This window comes from Rhinatrema bivittatum, chromosome 4 (genome assembly GCF_901001135.1).
Source record: "Rhinatrema bivittatum chromosome 4, aRhiBiv1.1, whole genome shotgun sequence".
Classification (NCBI taxonomy): domain Eukaryota; kingdom Metazoa; phylum Chordata; class Amphibia; order Gymnophiona; family Rhinatrematidae; genus Rhinatrema; species Rhinatrema bivittatum.
Window position 1 is genome coordinate 249,037,624 of NC_042618.1, and position 21,035 is coordinate 249,058,658.

At 44.5% G+C, this 21,035-nt stretch overlaps 1 protein-coding gene and 1 long non-coding RNA gene across 6 annotated transcripts in view; one reads left to right on the forward strand and one right to left on the reverse strand.

The window, feature by feature from the left end:
• The window catches only part of CAPRIN2 (caprin family member 2), a 263,440-nt gene that overhangs the window by 138,674 nt on the left and 103,731 nt on the right, over window positions 1-21,035 (reverse strand). For all 5 annotated transcript variants that reach the window (XM_029600006.1, XM_029600005.1, XM_029600004.1 and 2 more), the window contains exons 8-10: window positions 20,794-20,840; window positions 9,634-10,584; window positions 3,714-3,755 (exon numbers count right to left, since the gene is read on the reverse strand). In XM_029600006.1, the coding sequence (XP_029455866.1) occupies window positions 3,714-3,755; window positions 9,634-10,584; window positions 20,794-20,840 (1,040 nt within the window). The remainder of the gene's footprint in view (window positions 1-3,713; window positions 3,756-9,633; window positions 10,585-20,793; window positions 20,841-21,035) is intronic.
• Window positions 1-21,035, forward strand: part of LOC115090638 — a 62,131-nt gene that overhangs the window by 28,461 nt on the left and 12,635 nt on the right. The gene's annotated exons all lie outside the window — the stretch shown is intronic.

Sequence of the window (21,035 nt, forward strand, 5' to 3'; positions counted from 1 at the left end):
CTCCGGTTGACAACCGGGTAACTTTGTCGGGTCCTTGCTGGGTGCCGCTGGTTGGAGGAGAGGGGGTTGCAGGCGCTCCTGGGCTCAAAGATGTATAAGTGTCTATGAGGGACAGGTTATGTTCCTCCCCTGTTCCCTCTGCAGACTTAGCACCAGGTGTCGAGGCTGCGGCCGGGGCAAAATATCCCTCAATACATGGCTGCATAGGAGCGGGTGCAACTGGGACGGAGGACTCAGTACGTAATCGCCCCTTGCGCTTTGTATGTGGCATCGCGTTTAATTATTGAAGTTAGAATTAAATTGAGGGCTTACCCACGCGGCAACTCCGTCTTTATATGTCCAGGATCCTTTATTGGAGGGTCGAGGAGGATTACAAGCTTTGATTCTGAAAAGTTAGTTTGCGCCAAATCAGTCCAAAGTCAGTAGCAAAGTCGGAGCAAAGTCGGAGCTAAGTCGCGCGCGCGCCCCTTGGGCGCACGCGGCTTTGGCGACGAGCCAGCGGTTGCGACGCGGCGTAAAGGGGCTGGTTTTAAGGACCCGACCAGTCCCGCAGAAGTGACGTCAGACGGGAGGGCAGTAGCTTCACCGTAGGGGCCCGGAACAGCAAGGCTCTCACCTCCGGTAGGCTCTGCAGCTGTTGAGCACTCCTTCTCCTCCTCTCCTCACAAGTAAGTCTCACTGGGCTGGCTTTAAGGACCCGACCAGTCCCGCAGAAGTGACGTCAGACGGGAGGGCAGTAGCTTCACCGTAGGGGCCCGGAACAGCAAGGCTCTGCAGCTGTTGAGCACTCCTCCTCCTCTCCTCAACTTTAAAGTTTTAAATCTTTCAATGTAACAAGTTGTTCCATATGTAAACCGGAGTGAAGGCATCTATGCTATACCTCGGTATATAAAAAAGTGCTAAATAAATTGTAAATATGCAATTTCTCTTTTGGGATGGGTCAAGAAGGGAAGTAGGATGAGAACCGTAGTTACTATTAAGTTATCACTGGCAGTGTGATATTAGTAACCATAAAGCAAGAGAGGGTCCAAGCTCTAATGAATGAATGGCTCACTCAGGTGGAGTCAGGACTTGCTAGAGAAAGTTCCTGGATGTAATAAATGACTGCTTCATGGACCAATTGGTTCAGGAACCAACAAAAGAGGGAACTATTTTAGATTTAATTCTTAGTGGAACACAGGATTTGGTGAGAGGTAACAGTAGTGGGGCCACTTGGCAACAGTGATCGTAACATGATCACATTTAAACATAACTGGAAGGGGGACAATAAGTAAATCTGCAGCTCTAACACTAAACTTTCAAAAGAGAAACTGATAAAATGAGGAAAATAGAAAAAACTGAAAGGTGCAGCTGCAAAGGTTAAAAGTGTTCAATAGGCATGGACATTGTTTAAAAATACAATCCTAGAGGCGCAGTCCATATGTATTCCACACTAAGAAAAGTGGAAGGAAGGCAAAACGATTACAGTCATGGTTAAAAGGTGAGGTGAAGGAGGCTATTTTAGCCAAAACAAATTCAAAAATTGGAAGAAGGATCCAGTGCAAGTTAAATGTAAAACATTGATAAGACAGGCAAAGAGAATTTGAAATGAAGTTGGTCAGAGGCAAAAAAACTCTGCAACTCTTTAAAATATGTCCAAAGCAAGAAACCTGTGAGGGAGTCGATTGGACCATTAGATGACTGTGGGGTTAGAGGGACTCTTAGGAAAGATGAGGCCATTGCAGAAAGACTAAATTCTTTGCTTCCGTGTTTACTAATGAGGATGTTGGGGAGATACCAGTTCCTGAGATGGTTTTCAGGGTTGAGTCAGACGAACTGAACGAAGTCCCTGTGAACCTGGAAGATGTAGTAGGCCAGATCAACAAACTAAAGAGTGGCAAATCACATGGACTGGATGGTATGCATCCTAGGGTACTGAAGGAACTCAAATGAAATTTCTGATTAGTTAAAATTTGTAACTTATTAAAATCATCCATTGTACCTGAAGACTGGAGGGTGGCCAATGTAACCAATATTTAAAAAAGGCACCAGGGGCAATCCAGGTAACTATAGACCAGTGAGCCTGACTTCAGTGCCAGGAAAAATGGAAGCTATTCTCACGATCAAAATTGTAGAGCATATAGAAAGACATTGTTTAATGGAACACAGTCAACATGGATTTACCCAAGGGAAGTCTTCCCTAACAAATATATATATGCTCATCACATTGTAGGAGCAATGGATGGCCGGTGCCATCTTGTGCTCCTACCGTGTGACAGGTGCCAACCAATGACACCGGTAGCCCCTGTGGCATAAGGGCAAAAAGCTATTGGCACCATTTTGAAAACTGGCGGCTGATGGCCCGAGTGCAGGAGATTGCTCACGGGACCCTGCTGGACCACCAGGGCTTATAGTAAGTCTTGGGGAGGGATCAGGATGGTGGGGGGGTTCTAATACAGTAAATGTGAAGGGTTGGGGTGGTTTTTTCCCCAATTCGGGTTTATTAATTTTTCTGGTTTCAGGTTCCAGCTTAGTTTTTGGCGAAAAATGATGCGTTACGAAGCGCCCGAACGGAAACTAGACCAGAGCCAGAAAAATGAAGCTCATCTCTAGTTACGATGTTAGGTTCCATATTAGGAACTACCACCCAGGAAAAAGATCTAGGCATCATAGTGGGTAATACTTTAAAATTGTAAGCTCAGTGTGCTGCAACAGTCAAAAAAGCAAACAATGTTAGGAATTATTAGGAAGGAATGGTAAAGAGAAAATATGCCTCTATATTGCTCCATAGTGAGACCGCACCATGAATACTGTGTAAAATTCTGGTCACATCTCAAAAAAAGATATAGTTGCAATGGAGAAGGTACAGAGAAGGGCAACAAATTATAAAGGGGATGGAACAGCTCCCCTATGAGGAAAGGCTGAAGATGTTAGGGCTGTTCAGCTTGGAGAAGAGACGGTTGAGGGGGATATGATAGGTCTTGAACAAGTAGATGTGAATCGGTTATTTACACTTTTGAATAGGACTAGTGGCATTCCATGAAGTTAGCAAGTAGCACATTTAAGACTAATTGGAGAAAATTCTCACTCAACACAATAAAGCTCTGGAATTTGTTGCCAGAGGATGTGGTTAGTGCAGTTAGTGTGGCTGGGTTCAAAAAAGGTTTGGATAAGTTCTTGGAGGAGAAGTCCATTAATGGCTATTAATCAAGTTTACTTAGGGAATAACCACTGCTATTAATTGCATCAGTAGCATGGGATCTTTAGTGTTTGCATAATTGCCAGGTTCGGCCTCTGTTGGAAACAGGATGCTGGGCTTGATGGACCCTTGGTCTGACCCAGCATGGCAATTTCTTATGTTCTTATGTAGTTACATTTTTCTTGGACAGGAAACTAGAATGGCTTGTATCCATATGGTCACTACACATTTTTGAAGAATGAAATCTCAGTGAAAATTTGAGATTGTTTTGTTAAACTAGAAAAGTAAACTTGTGAAGCAAATAGTCTCAATTTTAATGTGTAAAATATTGAACTATTAGGTTTAGTGGGAAGACATGGTAATGGAAAATGTTCCCAATGTATAGATTATTGAAGGGAATTATTTGATCGAACACAGCTAGTAAAGATCACACTTTGACTACTATTTTAACAGTTTGTACATCTAGATACTTTTAATAAAAGTGAAAGAGCCAAATCCTGGTAGCTTAGTAACTATATACCTTCGTATTACTCACATTTTTTACTTCTGGTTCAACCTTGTGCTTTCGTTCTCGTTTCTGAAACAAAGATGGACATATTCAATGTATCACAGTAATGCCCTTCCATCTGTGCTTAAAACTAAAGGAGCAAAAACTGAGTGCGCATTCATTTTCTACAGCTTAGGTCACAGCTAATTTCCTAGAACTTTGTGTGTTGCCAGAGTTGATTCTTAACTTATGCTTGTATACATTGTACATATAAGCTCTACCTTCTATAGCATTGATAGTAATTACCTGAAGACACTCACTATCCCTGCTTGCCTTGAAACTAGTGGCATAGTATCAGAAAAAAAAAAAAAAGACTCAGCATGTGCCTGCCCCTCCATTTCCCCAGACCATCCAATGTGCCAAAGCCCCCCTCCAATACCCCTCCTCCCAGTGGTTCCTAAGACCAAGCTAACAGGTGCCACTTTTGCCCTCTACAGGCCTGGAATCCTGAAATGCTCTGCCCTAATTGAGCAGCCTCAAGTTCAGTCCTGCAGGAATCTCCTCTTTGCTTCAGCATTAGAAAGTTAATTAGTGGAGAGTTTTTCCTTCACTGAGGTAAAGGAGATGGGGGAGAGGGAGGGGTTAAATTTTGGGTGAAGCCAAGACATGGTCTCACCTAGCCTGCTACTCTAGTGCAGTTCTGTCCCCCTCCTCACCCCAAAAGCAAAGTGAAGGTGCTTTCTTACTATTTTAGTGCTTTAACTTCTGTTCAGAGGGCCTTTGTACACAACACTAATGGTTATGAAGTCACTAGCATGCAGTCTACCTACTTAGCATGTGTCAGTAAATATTTAACATGTCACCCTAAGAGCCAAGCAATATTTCTTGCCAGACAGGCACCTTTGTACATAACCCCATTTGCATGCACATTAATGTGGAAAGAAGGCAAAACGATTACCGGCATGGTTAAAAGGGGAGGTGAAAGAAGCTATTTTAGCCAAAAGATCTTCATTCAAAAATTGGAAGAAGGATCCAACAGAAGAAAATAGGATAAAGCATAAACATTGGCAAGTTAAATGTAAGACATTGATAAGACAGGCTAAGAGAGAATTTGAAAAGAAGTTGGCTGTAGAGGCAAAAACTCACAGTAAAAACTTTTTTAAATATATCCGAAGCAGAAAGCCTGTGAGGGAGTCAGTTGGACCGTTAGATGATCGAGGGGTTAAAGGGGCACTTAGAGAAGATAAGGCCATCGCGGAAAGATTAAATGATTTCTTTGCTTCGGTGTTTACTGAAGAAGATGTTGGGGAGGTACCCGTAATGGAGAAGGTTTTCATGGGTAATGATTCAGATGGACTGAATCAAATCACGGTGAACCTGGAAGATGTGCTAGGCCTGATTGACAAACTGAAGAGTAGTAAATCACCTGGACCGGATGGTATACACCCCAGAGTTCTGAAGGAACTAAAAAATGAAATTTCAGACCTATTAGTAAAAATTTGTAACTTATCATTAAAATCATCCATTGTACCTGAAGACTGGAGGATAGCAAATGTAACCCCAATATTTAAAAAGGGCTCCAGGGGCGATCCGGGAAACTACAGACCGGTTAGCCTGACTTCAGTGCCAGGAAAAATAGTGGAAAGTGTTCTAAACATCAAAATCACAGAACATATAGAAAGACATGGTTTAATGGAACAAAGTCAGCATGGCTTTACCCAGGGCAAGTCTTGCCTCACAAATCTGCTTCACTTTTTTGAAGGAGTTAATAAACATGTGGATAAAGGTGAACCGGTAGATATAGTATACTTGGATTTTCAGAAGGCGTTTGACAAAGTTCCTCATGAGAGGCTTCTAGGAAAAGTAAAAAGTCATGGGATAGGTGGCGATGTCCTTTCGTGGATTGCAAACTGGCTAAAAGACAGGAAACAGAGTAGGATTAAATGGGCAATTTTCTCAGTGGAAGGGAGTGGACAGTGGAGTGCCTCAGGGATCTGTATTGGGACCCTTACTGTTCAATATATTTATAAATGATCTGGAAAGAAATACGACGAGTGAGATAATCAAATTTGCAGATGACACAAAATTGTTCAGAGTAGTTAAATCACAAGCAGATTGTGATAAATTGCAGGAAGACCTTGTGAGACTGGAAAATTGGGCATCCAAATGGCAGATGAAATTTAATGTGGATAAGTGCAAGGTGATGCATATAGGGAAAAATAACCCATGCTATAATTACACGATGTTGGGTTCCATATTAGGTGCTACAACCCAAGAAAGAGATCTAGGTGTCATAGTGGATAACACATTGAAATCGTCGGTTCAGTGTGCTGCGGCAGTCAAAAAAGCAAACAGAATGTCGGGAATTATTAGAAAAGGAATGATGAATAAAACGGAAAATGTCATAATGCCTCTGTATCGCTCCATGGTGAGACCGCACCTTGAATACTGTGTACAATTCTGGTCGCCGCATCTCAAAAAAGATATAATTGCGATGGAGAAGGTACAGAGAAGGGCTACCAAAATGATAAGGGGAATGGAACAACTCCCCTATGAGGAAAGACTAAAGAGGTTAGGACTTTTCAGCTTGGAGAAGAGACGACTGAGGGGGGATATGATAGAGGTGTTTAAAATCATGAGAGGTCTAGAACGGGTAGATGTGAATCGGTTATTTACTCTTTCGGATAGTAGAAAGACTAGGGGACACTCCATGAAGTTAGCATGGGGCACATTTAAAACTAATCGGAGAAAGTTCTTTTTTACTCAACGCACAATTAAACTCTGGAATTTGTTGCCAGAGAATGTGGTTCATGCAGTAAGTATAGCTGTGTTTAAAAAAGGATTGGATAAGTTCTTGGAGGAGAAGTCCATTACCTGCTATTAAGTTCACTTAGAGAATAGCCACTGCCATTAGCAATGGTTACATGGAATAGACTTAGTTTTTGGGTACTTGCCAGGTTCTTATGGCCTGGATTGGCCACTGTTGGAAACAGGATGCTGGGCTTGATGGACCCTTGGTCTGACCCAGTATGGCATTTTCTTATGTTCTTATGTTCTTATGCATATTGAACATGCTTAGTACCTTAGTCCTATAGTTAACTCCAAGTGCATTTGAGATTATGAATCTTAATTCAGCAAACAGAACCCATTCTCTTGGAAAAGCATCCTACAGACTGTAGAAGAATTTTACAGAGCACCTCAGTAGGCCATTCTTATGCTTTTAGCCTTTTCTATATTATGCCTTCATTTTAACACACCCTTCTGTGTTGGATACTCATACATTCTACAGCTCCAAGCAGTGTGATATAAATTGCCATGCCTTGGCAAGGAACTGAAAACAAAGGTAGTCATCCTCCTGTCCACCCATTTGTGTTTTAAACCACTTTTAATCAGATGTACACTGTGGTGCAAGTTCCCAATTCCAGATTATACTTGAAATTTCACCATGTTTTGATATTGTATGAACTTTAAACAAGCAGGTGAATTCTAGATACATTTAAATTTGATTCAGAGTTTCTACTGACTGAATTTATTCTCCAAGGTTAAACTAAAATTGGTATTATTCCACAGTGGCTCCGAAGGCAAAGAAGGAAGCTGTCCCTACTAAGACCGAGGCCAAGTCAGAGCACCTTGTAGTAGCGCCTCCTTGAGGCTTAATAGAAATACAGTCAATACTGTTTCACTTTGAACCATGCGCACACCTTAGCCACAGACAGGGAAAACCTTAGATAGCTGATCTGCTTACTGACCCACTTAAATAGCTTTGAAAGTTGCTCTTTACTCCTGGAGATATATGAACCAGTGGCATAGCCAGAACTGAGTTTTTTTGGGAGGGGACTCCCAAGGTTAACATGAGTGGGCAGTAGGAACAGGTCTAGGCCCTACTTAACTTACACATTAATGCCTTAGCATGCACCCTACAATCTGCAGCCATCATGCATGATGACATTTAAAATATTTTAATTCTATTTCAAGCAAATATTAAAAATGCCTTAATCTGGATGTTATATTTATTGCAGTTTATAAATATACAATCTCATGTAAAAAAACAAACATTTAACAATCAGATCTTCATTCCAAAAATGCAGAGATATCTAGCTACAATAAAAAACAGCAATATTCGAAGTAGAACTAGGACATGCCAAAAAAAATTCAAATTCTGATGTCATCTCAGTGACAGCAAAGCTCCATCCACTGCCAAATACTTTGTGAAGTAAACCTGTACAAAAAACCATCTAGAACCATCCCACACCATATCAGCAATAACTCAAGACTCAAACAGCAACAACCTTAACTATATAAAGACAGCAAGACAAACATTACACCAGGCCCTAGAACACCAATACCACCCTACAGGGCAAACAGAACAAGGACAGCTTCAAATCTCTACAGAGACTATATGCTGGTCAAAATACAGTTTGTGTTACATGTGCATCACAGTCAGACCCTTACCCAATACAGAATAAGGATTACAAATTAGAAACAAGCATGCAAACAAAACAAATGGAAAGCCAGAGAAACAGACAATTCTGGAAAACTGAAGAACAAGAAACGCACCTTCCTGAAGATGGCATATGCCAATCGCTGAAAGACAAATTTTTTTTACCTTTGTTTGATTTTTTTTTTTTTTTATTGGTTGTTCCCAGTCCTCTATATTCTTAGGGTTTTTGTTTCTTCTCTCCCCTCCTGTGTCTTTCCTTCCTCCTTCATACACCCCTCAGGCTCTCACTCCCATACATACACAGGCTCAGCTTGCAGCTCAAACCCCCTTCCTCGGACAGGATCCCATTTGTATACAAAACAGGCAGGCTCCCTATTGGGAGCAGAAGGGGAGCCCATTCTGCTGCTCATGTGCCTGCTTCATGGTATTTAAAAAACTCACAGGGCTTGCACTTCTATGCTGATCTCATGATGATGCACGAGATCAACATAGAACATCTACTAGCTGCACACGTTTTAAATGCCACCAGGAAGGTACACTTGGGTGAGAGAATGAGCTCCTTCCTGGGTTTTTTTTTGTTTTTTTTCCCACACTGTTTGATGGGGTCCAGTGGTGGTTTCCCAGGCCTGCTCTTCTCTGCTGCTGGTGGGATGGGGTCCACCAGTAGCCTCACAGGCCTCTGCCATGGCCTCCTCTTGGGCTGCCAGGGAATGCTGATTGGGTGGGCCATAGCCCACACAGGCCAACCTGTGGCTGTGCCACTAATTTGAACATCTCATTTCTCCTCCACCCCCTCAAGGTGTGCATGTTTAGATGCTTAAGCTTCAATAGTCTGGGTACAGATTCTGCAACATTCAGGTAGATTCTCTGGGCTTCCTCCATGGGTCTAAACCCTTCAAAGTATGGCCATGACTAATTTCAGGTGTGATTTCACAAATATCCTGTACCCAAGAGCACTTTTAAACTGCCTATGCTTCTCAAATATCCTACCATTCCCCTGGGTTTGGTTACCATATTTAGATCTGATATAATCATCCCAAGGTCTCCATAACCCACTTCTCCCACTCCACAATCATGTATTGCTCCCTCAGATTCCTGCAGTCTGCGTGACTATTTGCATTTAAAGACACTGCTATGAATTCAATTATACTCCCAAATTATCTTGAGCCTTAAGTGCTCATTTTATCTGTTTCCTGCAGGGAGTCCAGTGTTGTAGATCTAAGTGTTCTCTGCAAATCTTGCTAAACCCTTTGCAACAACATTTGAGCTTGGATCAATTTAAGTAAAGAAGAGTAACTAGTAGATTAACACCTATGACATTTACCACCACCCCATAACTAATTACTTTCAGTTCTATATGCAAGTTCCTTTCTCAGATGTACCAAGCTTCCTTAGAATTCTACAGTCTTCTGCTTAAAGTGCAAGTAGATAAAGGGAGTGGGGGAAGGATAAGCGACATGCAACATTGACTAAAGCACACATTACAAAAATGTTTGATTAAATTACAATTCACATGAACTGACTTACCTCTTTGGGTTCTATTTCACACTTTTGCATCCCAGGCTGCTCCTTGGGTACAAGACTTGCAGCTCCCCAGGCCTTTGGAGAAGGTTGCCTCTGTGGCTCCATTTCACACTTTTGCATCCCAGGCTGCTCCTTGGGTACAAGGCTTGTAGCTCCCCAGGCCTTTGGAGAAGGTTGCCTCTGTGGCTCCATTTCACACTTTTGCATCCCAGGCTGCTCCTTGGGTACAAGACTTGCAGCTCCCCAGGCCTTTGGAGAAGGTTGCCTCTGTGGCTCCATTTCACACTTTTGCATCCCAGGCTGCTCTTTGGGTACAAGACTTGCAGCTCCCCAGGCCTTTGGAGAAGGTTGCCTCTGTGGCTCCATTTCACACTTCTGCATCCCAGGCTGCTCCTTGGGTACAAGGCTTGTAGCTCCCCAGGCCTTTGGAGAAGGTTGCCTCTGTGGCTCCATTTCACACTTTTGCATCCCAGGCTGCTCTTTGGGTACAAGACTTGCAGCTCCCCAGGCCTTTGGAGAAGGTTGCCTCTGTGGCTCCATTTCACACTTCTGCATCCCAGGCTGCTCCTTGGGTACAAGACTTGCAGCTCCCCAGGCCTTTGGAGAAGGTTGCCTCTGTGGCTCCATTTCACACTTCTGCATCCCAGGCTGCTCCTTGGGTACAAGACTTGCAGCTCCCCAGGCCTTTGGAGAAGGTTGCCTCTGTGGCTCCATTTCACACTTCTGCATCCCAGGCTGCTCCTTGGGTACAAGGCTTGCAGCTCCCCAGGGCTTCGGAGTAGGTTGCATCTGTGGTGAAGGCTGTTCCTTTTGTTCATTCTGCTGCTTTTCAATTTGCATTTCCCAAGGCTTTGGAGATTGCTGCTGCTTTCTAATAAATCCAGCTTCCCAGGATTTTGGTTCTTCTGGATCTTTGAAGTGTTCAGTTTCAAGCAAATACCGTCTATTCAAGAACTATATAAAAAGGGAAAGTTACATGGCAGTGTATAATGGAAAATCCAAAAGGTATTACCTGTATAAAGATTTTGAAGTGACCAAGTAATAAGCTCTGAACTCATTGTTAAGTCTAAATCACTGAACTAATCCATGTAAGGGTAGCTGTCAAAAGTTACCTGGTAATATTAACACTTCATAGCCATCAAGATGGTGCTTTATAATAGCACTGCAGTTTCCCTAAAGGGACTTTGTCAGGCAATGCCTTGGTGCTATCCCAACCACAGACTCTGGAGATTTAGAGGGTCCTGCCAAGAAGCCCTAGACACCTGCACACATGCCCATGCCAACTGGGGGTCCTGCTTGCTTCTGGGCAAGTACCCTGCCCTGTTGATTTCTAGGGATAGAACCCTGCACAACCTCAAGGGTCAGTGTTCCTAGAAACACCTACAGACCACAAAAAAAATGGACTTAGTTGCAGGATAGAGTTAATAAAAATTTAACTAGTTAACACTAAACAGAAAAAAAATGTAACCTGCATCATTTGTCTCTGGCATTAGCTGTATGAATCCTCTTTACTGTTGATTACAACAGTAAAGAGGATTCATACAGCTAATGCCATAGACAAATTTCACTTTTAGTGCCTGAGGATATTCAGGCAAGGCTGTCTTCAAGCATGTGTAGTGCTTGACAGGACCTTGGCACATATTCAGTTCCTCTGCACTCTAAGCCAATACTAGAGTTCTAGTGCCTTCAAGGCTAGTCCTTTGTGGGTTGTGTCTAAGGGATCAATTAGAGCACTGCAGGATGTTATAATTTACAACTCTTTGAGGGTACTGGAAAATCTGCTATCCAAGTGCAAGTTGAGCAGACATGCCAAGTCTGTTCAACCTTGTTGAAAAGATCAACCTGCAGGTTAGGTTAAGGGACATGAGCTCTGAGGAAAACAATTACCAGGGCAAAACAAGGAATCTGTGTACCTAAAGATCAAATTCACCACACCCAGGTTTAGAAGATAGTTTCTAGTGCATTTTAAAATGTACTGTGCTCTAATAGGCTAGTTCTCCCTCAAAGCTTCCAGCAATTTGAAGTGGCTTGTACTAGGGCTCTGGTGCAATGCACCTTCATTTTCAGCTGCTTAGCATTTGTCCCTCTGATCATCAGCCCAGACCTTGCACTAATTTCTTGGCTAGGGGCCACAGTTCTCTAGAACCTAGTAAAAACATGCATCTCCAGTCTGGCCACTAGCTAGCAATGTAAAGCAATACTTGAACTCATTGCTCCTTCCATAACTAACGAGCAGAAGCTAGGTTTGAGCATCTACATTGTCTGTTGCATAACTATGCATGGCAGAGTCAGTCTAGTATAGTTCCTTCCTAAAAGGAAAAGCTTTTGAGTAAAAGGAAAAATTCTAAATTGAGGGCTGGTCTGGACTTCCCTAGAGGGAAAGTAGGGGTTTTTTTTTTAGGCAACAGCTAACCAAGTGATGTTTATAAAGGTAAAGAGTGGATACTGTACCTAGAATATAGCAGAGTTCTAAGCCTAAAGTGGCTTTGGATGTGCATTAGTTTCAGTTTGTGAATGCAAACCCATGGAAAATATAAATTCACCAAAACAGATTGCCAAAAAGTGTTTTCAGGGGTTCAAAACTATCACAACCTTGGAGGATCTGTCTTCATACAGCAAGACAGATATTGCTATATACTAGGACTAGAGACCTATCCTCAAAGCAAATTACCAAAAAAGGTACTCAAGTTTAGTCTTGTAGTATGTCTAACATTTAATAGGGAGCTGAAGACAGCTACATAGTACATTGGATCTTACTATTGTATTTTTATTTCAATATTAAGGCTAATACACCCTTCAAACCCCCCCTCCCCCAAGGACAACCTTGTGTACAGCCCTGCACTTCTCTACACTACATACTGTAATAAGTCTAAGACTACAGTCATGCTGGCAAGACCACTTTAGATAACTTGCTTACCCAAGTCCTGCTTTCAAAATCTATTATGGTCTAAATGTGCTGAAATCAAGCTAGTTGCATAACCTGCACACTAGATTACAAGGAAAATAGAACCTGCCAAAATCTGTGCTAGCTCCATTTAAGATTAGAGCAGTGGTTCTCAACCCTTCCCCTTCATGACATACCTGACAGACACTCAGGTGACACTTCATTACAATCCATGGCCAAAAAAAAAAAAGGCCCAGTATTATTTTTAAGAATGACAAGGGAAAAATTATATAGGATACCTCCCATACCAGAACAGCATCAACTTCCAGCACTCACAGTAACAACTTTATCTAAGAAAAAGAAACTGAAAGTTACACTAGGCTTTAAATCACCAATACACCTATTAGGAAAGTGGACCAAGCCAAGCTGCTATAGAGCCCTACACAAGCTACAATGCCAGCAGACACTCACCTAACAAACTGGAGACCATGAAGCATAATGGAGAACCTACCTGAATTTTGTTTTCCTTAGTGTAGACAGATAACTCAGGACCAATGGGTATAGTGTACTCCTGATTGAAATCTGACTAGTCTCCAACTTCTGAGGTCAGCACTACATATACCCGTGCAGGAAGCTCTGCTCTTCAGTATTCTCCTTGAAAAGCAGTTGTGGATATATGTGTGTTTGGTTAACTTTGTTATCTTTAACTAGTTGATGTAATTTCTAGCTGAGACAGACAATGCACTCAACCAAGAAACAGATACCCGGCAACTCTGTCTTGACTAGGGGTAAAGTCTGGCTTACCCTGAGCTTGTCTTGCTCTCAGGGATTGTCATCCGAGGTTTCTGTATTTTGGGGCAGCTGTGAGCAGGATGCTGAGTCCATCTGTCTACACTAAGGAAAACAATTATCAGGTAAGTAATTTCTCCATTTCCTAGCATGTAGCAGATGGATGTACAAAAGCTACTCCCGAACTGGTAGTGAGGCTGCCTGTGGCCCACTTAGTACTGCCATCGCGAATGCTGTGTCCTCCTGGGCTTGAACATCCAGGCAGTAGAACCTAGAGGTGGTGTGAGAATGGAGGACCATGTTGCTGCCTGAGATCTCTGTGGGTGAATGCATCTTGGTTTCTGCCCAGAACACTGCCTGGGCCCTTGTGGAATGGGCCTTGACTTGTAGATGTGGAGACTTTCCTGCCTCTACATAGGCCACCTTGATTACTTCTTTGATCCAGTGGGCTATGGTTGCCTGTGGGGCTGCTTCCCCTTGTTTCTTCCTGCTGTGAAGGATGAATAGGTGGTCCATCTTTCGTATGGATTCCGATCTTTCCAGGTATCTGACTTGTAGTCTGCCGATGTTAAGATGGCTAAGAAGGCGAGAGTCTTCAGAGTCCTTATGCTCATCTGGAGACTGCAGTGAAATGGTTTGGAAATGCAAAACCACCTTTGGAAGGAAGGAGGGGACAGTGCGTAGCTGTATGGCTCCCGGTGTGAATCTGAGGAACGGTTCCCAAGAGGATAGTGCTTGAAGCTCGGAGATACAATGGGCTGAACATATTGCCACTAGGAATGCAGTCTTCAAGGTCAGAAGCCATAGGGACAGACAGTGGATAGGTCTGAAAGGTTCCCGCTTGAAAGTCTAGTACTAGATTGAGGTTCCATAGGGGTACCAGCCACTTTAGTGGTGGTCTGATTTGCTTGACCCCTCTCAGGAAGTAGGAGATGTCTGGATGCAATGATAGTCTGATGCTGTCCACTTTGGCTCTGAAGCAGGCCAGTGCGGCCACCTGAACCTTGGAGTTGAGGGACAACCCCTTCTGTAAGCCGTCCTGCAGAAATTCCAGGATCGTGGGGATTTTGACTGTCTGCGAAAGAATATTGTGGTCTTCACACCAGGCTTCGAATATTCTCTATATTTGTATATAGGTTAGAGACTTAGAAAACTTGTGTGCTCAGAGCAAGGTGTCAATCACTGCCCCTGAGTATCTGCTCTTCAGGTGAGTTCTCTCAATGCCCAGACCATAAGAGAATAGCGTTGGGTCTTCATGGAGGATTGGTCCTTGCTGTGTGGAGGTAGACACAGCAGGTTCCCTGCCAGAAGTCTTTGCATGTCTGCATACCACGGCCTTCTTGGCCAGTCCGGGGCCACTAGAAGTACTAGCCCCCTGTGATGTTCTCTTGTGGATGATCCTGCCCAGTAGTGGCCATAGGGGAAAGGTATACAGCAGATCTTCCTGTGGCCAGGTCTGGACGAGGGAGTCTATCCCCTGGGATCATGGTTCTCGCCTGCAGCTGAAGTTGGGAACTTGGTCATTGGACTGGGTTGCCAGACTATCCATGGCTGTGTCCCCCAGTGGTTTACTATCAACTGGAAGGCTGTGGCTGACAGCATCCATTCTCCTGGGTCTAGAGACTTTCTCTGAGGTAATCTGCAGTGACGTTGTCTTTTCCTGCGATGTGGGCAGCTGAGATCCTTTGAAGGTTTGCTTCCACCCACGCCATTATGGGGTCTATTTTCAGGGACACCTGTTGGCTTCTGGTTCCTCCTGGTGGTTGATGTAGGCAACTTGTGTTGTCAGACATGACCGAGATTCGCCCCGGAGTCTGACAATCGTAAGCAGGCTAATCTGACTGCCCAGGCTTCCAGTCGGTTGATGTTCCATTGCCCCTGAGCAATTAGTTCCTGGCAGTGGGCCCCCACCCCCGCAGGCTCGCATCTGTGGTGAGCAAGACCCAGGTTGGGTGGGGGAAAGCCTTACTCCCTTGTTCAGATGGTCTTGTAGCCACCATTGGAGTTGGGTCCGCACATCTGCCATTAACTGGAGGCGAACGGCATAGTCCTGGGGCAACTGGTTCTATCATGACAGTAGGGAACGCTGTAGCGGTCACATGTGGGCTCTTGCCCATGGGACGACTTCCAGTGTTGATGTCATGAGGAAGAGGATTTTGAGGTAGTCCCATACCTTGGGGTGAGAACAGGACAGCAATTTTTGCAACTGATCCATCAGTTTTCTCCTTGTAGGGGGAAGAACAACCTTGTCTTGTTTGGTGTCGAACCAGACTCCCCAGGTATTCTAGTGATTGGGAGGGCTGCAAGCAGCTCTTGGTTGTGTTGATGACCCACCCAAGATTCTGTAGTAGATTTGACTCTGTGGTCACCTAATGACTTTCCGTTGGAGATTTTGCCCTGATCAATCATCCAGATATGGATGTATGAAGATTCTTCTTTCCTCAGTGTTGCTGCCACTACAACCATGATTTTGGTGAAAGTCTGAGGGGCCATAGCTAGTCTGAAGGGTAGCTACGGCCCCTCAGTGATGGTGATGGTCCAGGATCGTGAAGCATAGGAAGCACTGATTGTGATGGACCAGTGTGGAGATTCTCCCGGCTGTACTGCCCTTATGACAGAGCATAGGGTTTCCATGCTGAAGTGTGGCACCCTCAGGTAGCGATTGACAGACTTGAGGTCTGGAATGGGCCAGAATGTGCCCTCTTTCTTGGGGACAATAAAATAGATTGAATAGTGTCCAGTATTTTGTTGGTGCATGGGCACCAGTGTTATTGCCTTTAGGGTGAGTAATTTTGTCAGTGTGGTTCCCACTGCATCCTCTTGGAGAGGGAGTGGCACAGTAATTTCACAAATTTGTCTGAAGGGATACTGTGGAAGTCCAGATAGAATCCCCTCTCAACTGATGGTTAGGACCCACTTGTCAGACGTTATTCTTGACCCATCTTTGGTAGAATAGGGCAAGCCTGCCCCCTATGGCTTCTTCCTGTGGATGGGTCTGTTGATTCTCATTGTGGGGTGTGGCTGGGGCCTGGGCCTGGACCTGAGCCGGCTCCCCTCTTGTGTTTGTTCCAACAGGACTGGCCCCTGCCTGCCAGGCGAGGTGCTTGGTATGTATTTTTGTATGGTCTAGAACGCTGCATCTTCTGCCCTTGGGTGTTTGGGGAGAGGGGCGTTTGCCAGCAAGGACAGGAACAAACGAAGCCGAGGTACTGGGGATTTGCCCCATTTGTCGGCTAACTTCTCCAGCTCGCTTCTGAACAGGAGGGCTCCTTTAAAGGGCATTCTTGTGAGTTTCTTCTTGGAAGTCGCATCAGCTGACCAACTTCGGAGCCAGAGTTGCCTTCTGGCTGCCACCCTGGCTGAGGTGCACACCAGGTTGTAGGTCGCATCTGTGAGGAGATATTGCCAGTTCTAATGTTTCGATGGACATGGTTGTGTCCCTGGAAAGTGACAAGCAGGCACGTGTCACAGCAGGCAGCCCTCTGCAGGGACATAGCTGTGACAAATGACTGTTTAAGGATGGATTCCTGACATCTGTCCTGGGTATCCTTTAGTGCAGCTCCTCGGACTGGAATGGTAGTGTACTTTGCAACAGCGCAGACCATAGTGTCCACTTTGGGGAACCCCAGAAGTTCTTTGGCTGAGGGTTCCAGGGGATATAGGGCTTCTAGGGCCTGTCCTCCTTTGAAGCTGACCTCTGGGGCATTCCATTCCAGGTCAATCAGTTGTTGTACGGCCTGTAGTATTGGGAAATGGCATGAGGCCTGACTGAGCCCAACCAAAACAGGGTTCATCTTTGGCTCTGCTGCAGTGCTTATGCCTGGGATGGCCAGCATCTTCAGGCTCAGACATGAGATCTGATAACTTGTCTTTGGAGAAGAAACTCATGGTGCAGTATGATTCCGTTCCTGGAGGGATTTCTCCTTCCTCCAGGGAGTCTGGCTCCTCCTCTGAAGTGTCCATGTCCCCTAAGGGGAGGCTTTTGTCTGGAGGAGTCATGTCTTGGGGAGGCAAAGAGGGGCCTGGAAGGTTTTGGTCTTCTGGTGGAGGCTGTGGCTGTCACTGGTAGCACTGATTGTGCCTGGACAAAGGTTTGTAGCCCTTTGAAGAATTCTACCCAGGAAAAGGTTCCTGGGTCCATATTGAGCCCAGTGTTCCCTGAGGTGCCCAACTGAGGGGCTGAGCCAGGGATAGAGAGGCCCAAGGTAATATTGTTGGAGCTGGATTCCTCTACTGGCCGAGGGGGGCCCTTGTCCTGGTTTCCCCAGGGCTTCTTTGCACTGCAAGCACAGGGCAGAAGCCACTTCATGTTGCACAGCTTTCAGATGGCAGGCTGGGCAGAGGACTTGTCCCTTAGTGCCATGATTTGAGCATGTGGGGTCATTCAAAACTGTGTGCTTATATGCATGCATGGCACAGATGCATGTGCCACTGTGCACACAAGTAGTTTGTGCCCGGCTCAGTTGTGCCAACAATAAGGTGATCAAGGGGGGGGAAGTGGTGCAGACAACCATGTGGGCAAGATGGCAGCCCCCCCCAGAGGGTCTCCACGTGGGAGGACACTTGTACCGGATCGAGGTCTAGCCTGGACGGGGCTGCTCAACCAGATAGGACAGATGCTGGATGGTGATCTGTGCGGCTATCCGAGCCTCAGAGACTAAGAAAAGTTTTCTACCTTACCTTGTCTCGGCGCTTCCTAGTCTTGTGCCGGGCAGTCTCCAGCTGTGGGGGGGGGGGGGGGGAGGGAAAATACCTTCACTGCTGCCCTCTGTTTTGCACCCACTGCCTCTCAGCCACTCCTGTTCCTGGGGGCTAAGTCCATGCCAGGAACCAGCTACTGGACAGAGGCTTACCTCTGAGGGATCTCTGAAATCACCTCAGGAATTCTTGACTGGGGAGGACCCTTAGGTATTAACTGCAGGAGAGCGGGGCTCGTCTGTAGAGGTAAGATTATTTCTTCTTTGGTTGGAATTCTTTGACTTGGATTTTCTAATGCTATGCAAGCATGTGTAGAGTCCCAAACTGCTATGGAGACTGAGAAATACTGAAGAGCAGAGCTTCCTACACCGGTATATGTAGTGCTGATGTCAGATTGAAATCTGACTCCGTCTCCAACTGCTAGCAGGAGTACACTATACCCATTGGTCCTGAGTCTGCTACATGCTAGGAAACTAGAAACATGCAGACAAACTGGAACCTGCAACAAGCCAGAGACTATATGGACTGTATGCAGTGCAAAGGAAAACAAGTCACCAGTCCTCAAAACAAAATCAATAGCAGTAAAACCACACTAAACAGATTTCAAAACAGCTGATAAATTCAATATTTTAGTTAACTCAATTTCTAGACACCAATAAAATATTTCAAGACAGACCCAATAAAAGTGTCCTCCATAACTGAGAGAATGTTTGATTTCCAAGTGCCCTAAGATTGTTGTGAATTAGCAGGAATGGAGGGGGTTTTGCTTGCAACTTTCTCTATCACAGAGCCTGTCACACACATCTCTCCCCCCCCCCCCCCCCCCATATACAGTCTCAAATCATGCTGCTCCTCCCCCCCCCCCCCAAGCTGACAGCAGCAGCAGCCTCCTCTTCTAACCCTTGTGGCCTTGAGGAAGGGGGGTCTCATCAGCCAAGAGGCTGACATTGTTTTGCTCTGGGCCATGCTGCATGCACTTTTAGCTTAGCATGATCTCTCCCCACACACTACTCCTGCACACCCACTTCCTCTTCTGGGTTGTGGGTGCAGAAGAGACCATGCTCCTCGGGCTGCTGACTACTTCCAGCTCTATCACTATGTTCAGCCCAGGCTATCAGCATTTCAAGCCCAGGCAGAGGAAAAGTTTGCATCTCTTGCTGGGGAAGGCAGAGCAGCTGGGCTAGGAAGGGGACTGGGAAGTGTAGCAACACCTGTGTGTGCTTGGCGACACCCTGGTTGAGAACCACTGCTTTACTACTAGTTGTGCTGCAGCACTTTGTATCCATATTTTTTCAATCCAATAGGCAAGTTACTTTACCAGCTCATCCACAAGTCTTAGACAATCCTCAACTTGATGCCAGATGTTTAAGCAGCTGTCAGGATTTTTCCCACAGAAAGTACTCAAGAGCTACAAGGAAGGCATTCAGTGACTTTAGTCCTATGCTGCTGTTTAGGGCACCCTTAATCCTGCCATTTCAGGCTCTCCCCTTAAACACCATGCCCAACAGCAATATGATTGCACTATAGCTAGTGTGAAATAGTGCTGGCAGGGGCAATCAGGCATGACTGGTCCTGACAAAGGATCCAAACCCTCAATGCCCTACATTGCAGCACTATGGCCAGAGCCACAAAACTGGCTCTGAAAGACAGTATTAAGTAATTTGCTCTTTATAAAGCTATTTTCATTGATACCTGTTATGGAATGCAATGCTAGAGGGTTCTCCATATCTGTCTAGTGTCTTGTAACTGAGGAACAGGTGTAACCAAGCCCTACTATTGAAATATCTATTAGAAGCTATTTTACCCTTCTTATGAAAGAGTAGCAGCCTATTGATTAGAGCAGTGGACATGAACCAGGGAAGTCAGATTTCAAATCCCACTATGTGACCTCTGGCAAGTCACTTCCTCCCTCCATCGACACAGGTACAAGACAGATCTTGAACACTCTGGGAGCAGGGAAACACCTACAGTACCAGAATGTAACATTTTAAATTTGTTGAAATGTGGAATATAGTTCAAATTCCTATTCCCAGACCGAGAAGTTATCATCATCTTGTGCTTACCAAAATAGCAAGTGCTGGGGTAAGCTTCCTAAAGTGAAGTGTACTGACTAAATGATTACAGATTAGTGCTACCAGGAGATAAGGAAAGGGTTTAATCCTAAAACTGTTCCCTTGGAAGCTGGAGATAGGACTTATACCATTTGATGGCAGGAGAACAAAGGGTTTTAAAAATCAGTAAAGTTTACCTGTTCTTTACCCAGATAATTTAGCCACTGGATATTCTGCCATGTAACGGTGGCAGAATATCCAGTTAAATCTGACTGCACAATTTGTGCCTGTGAATCAATGCTCACTGGCTAAATTAAAGATTTCACTCCAGGCACTAGCTGGTGCACACAAATTTTAGCCAGACAGTAGGAGGAATTTAACCTAAGATTTAAGCAATTATAAACTGATTTTTAACTGCATAAATCTGTTCCATATTTATCCTTAAACTCAAGCATCCATACTGCAGAGTCATAATCGGTCTAAGATTTTAATTTAAAACAATCTTATCAAGTGCACCATTTTGCTACCAACCCAAGCCTCAAAATCCATGGCTAGCCTAATTAGATTTACACTATGGAATATCTGCTATTACATTGTGGAATTCTTGTAAAGAGCATATAACCAAGAAAAATGCCAGCAGTACATAAACTTAGGAGACAGTTAATATTTAATATTCTAATTGAGCAATGGTAGCACTAGAATTGACAAATCTACTCAAAAGCAATTTAAAACTATTCTTACCTCACATGGGTGTTTGTCATGGGACTGCAAATACCCATCAGGAGACTCTAGAAGAGAAGACATTTTTCTTCATTTCTGGTATCATGCAACATTTAGAAATCCAAACATGAAGTAGATTAGCATTCCCAGCTGCTTTCCAACCAGCTCACTAGTTCTATGACTTATTCAATTTCCACTACACCAACACTGTCTGGGAACACATGCACTTATTGGCTTTGTTCTATAGGGCATAGCTTTCTCCA